Consider the following 5,465-nt stretch of genomic DNA (forward strand, 5'->3'; position numbering starts at 1 on the left):
TTTTTTATAAAAATAAATTTTAAAAAGCAAATTATATTTTTATATTTAGTACTGTCATCAAAATTGAGTTTAAAAAATAATTTTTAGTATTTAGTTATGTAATAATAAATAACCTGGAAAATAATTTACTAGTTTTTTCAAATTTATTAAAAAAGCTGGGATCAAATATGAAAAATTAAAAAAAATCAAAGGGAGATGAAATTAAGAAAATTTAATTTTATAAATTATTTTAAATAAAATAAATAAAAAAATAGATCAAATCTGACAGATAAAAATACTAAAGGAGCATAAGTTTTTTTTTTTAAATCTAATTTTATAGATTATTTCGTGAAAAAAAAATAAAAAATAAAAAAAATATTTTGTCATTTCACCTTATTTTAAAAAAAAAGGTTTTGAAAAATGTTTTTCAAAGAAAATATAAGAAAACACCTTTTTATTTAATACCAATTTTTTCTTTAATTTTTCCTTAATCAACTTTGTTCAAGGTTACCACACATTTTTTTTTTTTTTAAAAAAGAGTATTTTTAAAAAAAAGTATTTTCATGGAAAAAAAAACAGGGCCTAAAAGTCCTAGAGGCAGATGATCATTTTAAAATTCTTGGAAAAATCCATTCGTCACGAGTCTTACGTGCCTTGAACCTAATTAATAGGCGCACATTTAACAACACTTGGATTGGATCCTCTTTCGTAGATAAGAATCCGACGACTAGGACTAAGTTACACGTGTCACACTGTCATGTTATTTAAAAAGATCGTGGTATATTCTAAACTTTAAAATATAACTAATCAAGCGCATTTAGGAAATAATAGAGTATAGAAACTAGAATAAGATCTTAATATTTATATAGAGTAGGAGTACGTGCTCGTAATAAATATATAATAGGCATGCACATGAATGTAGGGACATTTGCACGTAGCTAGCTGGCATATAATACGAAAAATTGGATAATTTGTTAGCTGTGTTTATTAATTGTTTATTTGATTGGAGTTGAATGTGACTGAAAATTAAATAGCTTTTTTAAAGCAAGCAATAAATATTTCATCTACCAAGCACGTGATTCGGAGCTTAAAGATTCTTTCTTTATTTTTTTGGCTTTTGATTTTTTTTTTGACAGCACAAAAGGTTTGTTCATCCAAGTGCAACACAAAGTTTCATGGAATAACCTATTTATTTTTATATTTTAAAAATATATTTTTTTAAATATTTATTTTATTTTATTTACTTCAAATTAATATTTTTTTTGATATTTTTAAATTATTTTGATATGTTGATATCAAAAATATTTTTAAAAAATAAAAAAAAATTATTTTAATACATTTCTAAATAAAAATATTTTAAAAAACAACCATAATTATATTTTCAAACAGGCTTAAATACTGTAAGTAATTACATGAGAATCCTGCACACTAGTTCCAAATCATTTTTTTACAAAATTCTGCAGGAATATATATATATATATATATATATTAAGTATTTAAGGTTGTTATAGTTTTTATTTTTTAAAGTGTTTTATAAATGTTAATACATTTCTAAATAAAAATATTTTTAAAAAACAACCACAATTATATTTTTAAACATGCTTAAATACTGTAAGTAATTACATGAGAATCCCGCACAGTAGTTCCAAATCATTTTTTTACAAAATTCTGCAGGAATATATATATATATATATATATATATATATATATATATATATTTGTATTAAGTATTTGAGATTGTGATAGTTTTTATTTTCTAAAGTGTTTTATAAATGTATTTTACTTTTAAAAAATATCAAATTAATATATTTTTTAGTATTTTAATAATTTTAATGTGATAATATAAAAAAAATTCTGAAAAAAATTAATTTAATATATTTTTTAAATAAAAAATATTTTTTTAAAAAAAACCTTACATCATTATATTAAACATATAATATATAATATACATACATCATACATACATCCAGGTAGGCAATGAAATGAAAATAGGAGGGGAAGCCGAAATGCTTTTTTTATTTAACAAGTTTTTCTACTTTCGTTTAAGATTTTAATGTAATTGAAAGTTTTCCCGAAATCGTGAAAAGAAGGCAAGATAAGGTGCCTTCTTTCATAATTGTCCGAAACTCTTATGGATGATCAGTACTGTGATCACATCATTGGATACAAAGATATCCAAGAGGCTGTTCGGAGTATATAGTTTTTTTATAGGAAATTCATTAAAAAATAATATATATATTTTTAATTTTTTTAAAATTATTTTTTATATTAACACATAAAACAATTTAAGAGTATAATTAAATTAATTTTAAATATTTTTTTTCATGAAACACTGCTTGTAATACAACTTCAAACCACGCCAAAATCTGTTCATCAAGGAAAAAAAAAGAAAGATAACTAATCAGTGTGCACTACGATACAGTCACATTTACTTCAAGAAATAATATGCTACGTACTAAAGTAATTAAATCTAAGCAAAGATTTATAAAAAATATATTCATAACTTAACTAATTAAGTCTTGAATTTTTTATTTAAAAATTATTAATTTAAGTTTTATAAATTTAAAAATTAATAAAAAAATTATATAATTATTAATTTTTAGAATCTATAAAATTAATCGAGTTGAATATTTAAAATAATATATATATATATATATATATATATATTAAAGAGAAAGAAGATGAAATAGAATAATAATATATCATTATCTTGTTGATGAGACGCAACAAGTACAGAGCAGAAAAAGGAGCACGATAATGCATGCTATTGTTTGACGGCATGCTTTCGAAAACGAGAGTCTTGTCATCTTACAGCTGCACCAAACGCGTGTTTATAATTAAGGGAGTATTTATGAGTTAATGTAGCGAACAGTTAGTGGTTGAAACCAATTTAATGCAGAATCAAATTGTTATATGAGGGCTATAAGACCCTCGCTCACATCCATCAATTTCTCATCAACGCTCGGCCTCGTTCTCCTAAAATCACAAACAAAATGGTACGTTTTACAAGGGAAGGTGCTTTGTTATCCTTGCTCTGTCTTAATGTGCTCGTAGTGAGCGTGCTTTCTAGAGATGTAGTGGCTGTTCAAAATGAGGACGAGAAGTTCCTAGTTATTGAAAAGGGTGGAGGATTTGGCGGTGGATTTGGCGGAGGAGGTGGTGCAGGTGGCGGGTTTGGGGGCGGAGCAGGTGGGGGCGGGGGTTTTGGTGGTGGAGCAGGTGGGGGTGGGGGATTTGGGGGTGGTGCTGGAGGTGGCGGCGGGTTTGGGGGTGGTGCTGGTGGCGGGATCGGCAATGGTGGTGGCCTTGGGGGTGGGATTGGAAAGGGGGGTGGCCTTGGTGGTGGGATTGGCAAGGGGGGTGGGATTGGAGGTGGAATTGGCAAAGGAGGAGGTCTAGGTGGAGGGATTGGGAAAGGTGGTGGACTCGGAGGTGGCATTGGGAAAGGTGGAGGATTAGGTGGTGGAATTGGCAAAGGTGGGGGATTAGGAGGTGGAATTGGTAAGGGAGGGGGAGTTGGCGGTGGGATTGGGAAAGGAGGAGGTCTAGGTGGAGGGATTGGAAAAGGAGGTGGCATTGGTGGAGGAATTGGGAAAGGTGGTGGACTCGGAGGTGGCATTGGAAAAGGTGGAGGATTAGGTGGAGGAATTGGCAAAGGTGGGGGATTAGGAGGTGGGATTGGTAAGGGAGGGGGAGTTGGCGGTGGCATTGGGAAAGGAGGAGGTCTAGGTGGAGGGATTGGAAAAGGAGGTGGACTCGGAGGTGGCATTGGGAAAGGTGGAGGATTAGGTGGTGGAATTGGCAAAGGAGGGGGAGTTGGCGGTGGGATTGGGAAAGGAGGAGGTCTAGGTGGAGGGATTGGAAAAGGAGGTGGCATTGGTGGGGGTATTGGGAAAGGTGGTGGACTTGGAGGTGGCATTGGGAAAGGTGGGGGATTAGGAGGTGGCATTGGGAAAGGAGGAGGTCTAGGTGGAGGGATTGGAAAGGGTGGTGGTGTTGGTGGTGGGATTGGAAAAGGAGGTGGTATTGGTGGAGGTTTTGGGAAAGGTGGAGGAGTAGGTGGTGGTTTTGGAGGTGGATCTGGTGGTGGGATTGGTGGTGGGTTTGGAAAAGGTGGAGGTGTTGGAGGAGGAATAGGAGGTGGTTCTGGCGGTGGCTTTGGGGGAGGAGGTGGCAGCGGAGGTGGGTTTGGTGGTGGGGGTGGGTTTGGAGGCGGTGGAGGTGGAGGAATCGGACACCACTAAACTTTATACGTTGCATGCATGCATGCAATCTCATATAAAGAAAAAAAAGAGAGACCTCTATAAAAATATATAAACTACGCAATTTGTCTAGTATTTTTATTGTATCGTCATCATGATAATTGATTTCTTAATTAATAAATATTGTTGTTTCTCTGTTCGTGTATTTTATTTATTATACTTAATTTCTTCCAAGAATTTTGCACGCCTATATGCTCTTGCTTTCTCTTGAACTCAAATGTGAACTTATATAATTCTGAGCTACGGCTAAGCTACACATGAGATGAAGGAGAGTCATTATCAAAATGGGTCCTATTTTTATTTAATAATAATAGCAATTCCATCAAAGAGAGGAGTCATAGCTAGGCGAGTCAAGGAATGTCCTCCCAAATAAATGTTTTGCTGATTAAAGACGAAAGCTATGGGTCTATAAGCCATTCATAAATAATCATAGTGGTCTATGCCTTTGAAAAATTGCCTTCTCAGCCATTTAATTTTGTGTTTTAAAAATATATTTTTTAAAAAATTAATATTTTTTATTTTTTTATCTTAAACTAATTTTTTGATATTTTTAGATTGTTTTAACATACTAATGTTAAAATTAAAAAAACTATATATACTATTTTGATGTATTTCTAAAAAAAAAAAACACTTTAAAAATACAATTACTATTATATTTTTTAACACCTTTTTAAATATAAGGACTGAGGTGTTATAATATAAATAAAATTAATTTAAATCAAGAAAAAAAATAAAAATATTTTATTTTTTTAAAAATATAAAAACAAATGAGTTTTTAATTCGAATAGATATATATAAAAAAATCACTTATAACAAGCATTGACATTTATGTTTGTGTTACAACGAGTTAGTTTTTTTTTTTAAAAAGGTTTATTATACTTTTATTTTAGTTTTTCTCTTTTTGAGGGGCTGTTTTCTTGATATTTATGTTTACTGGCAATTTTGGCAGCATAGATTGGGCCTCCAGTCATTCTAATGGACCTAAACATTCGTCTTTGGACCTTTCCTTCATTCAGGGGTAAAGTAAATGAAAACATTTTAACTTTGGGCTAATTAATGATGGCTGAACAAATACATAATGGGCCTTGGTTGGCATTAGATCATCATAATGATATGCTAATAAATACTTGGGCCTTGTTATCCAATATGGGTATCATACAATTTCATGAATTGACCTAGCATGTAGACTGGATTTTTTTAGACAAGTCAGTAAAATTCTTGTTT

General features: G+C 31.3%; 1 protein-coding gene across 1 annotated transcript; it reads left to right on the plus strand.

Moving 5' to 3' along the window:
• The first annotated feature begins 2,698 nt into the window (after positions 1-2,698).
• On the plus strand, positions 2,699-4,431 carry LOC118054048 (uncharacterized). Its single transcript, XM_035065493.2, has one exon. It carries the CDS (start codon positions 2,973-2,975, stop codon positions 4,221-4,223), a length of 1,251 nt encoding a protein of 416 aa, XP_034921384.1. The 5' UTR covers positions 2,699-2,972; the 3' UTR covers positions 4,224-4,431.
• The last annotated feature ends 1,034 nt before the right edge of the window (positions 4,432-5,465 follow it).

Source organism: Populus alba, chromosome 8 (genome assembly GCF_005239225.2).
Source record: "Populus alba chromosome 8, ASM523922v2, whole genome shotgun sequence".
NCBI lineage: Eukaryota > Viridiplantae > Streptophyta > Magnoliopsida > Malpighiales > Salicaceae > Populus > Populus alba.

What these genes read in the sequence shown, in the direction of transcription:
- LOC118054048 (XM_035065493.2), top strand. Translation starts at nt 2,973, where the DNA reads ATGGTACGTTTTACAAGGGAAGGTGCTTTGTTATCCTTGCTCTGTCTT.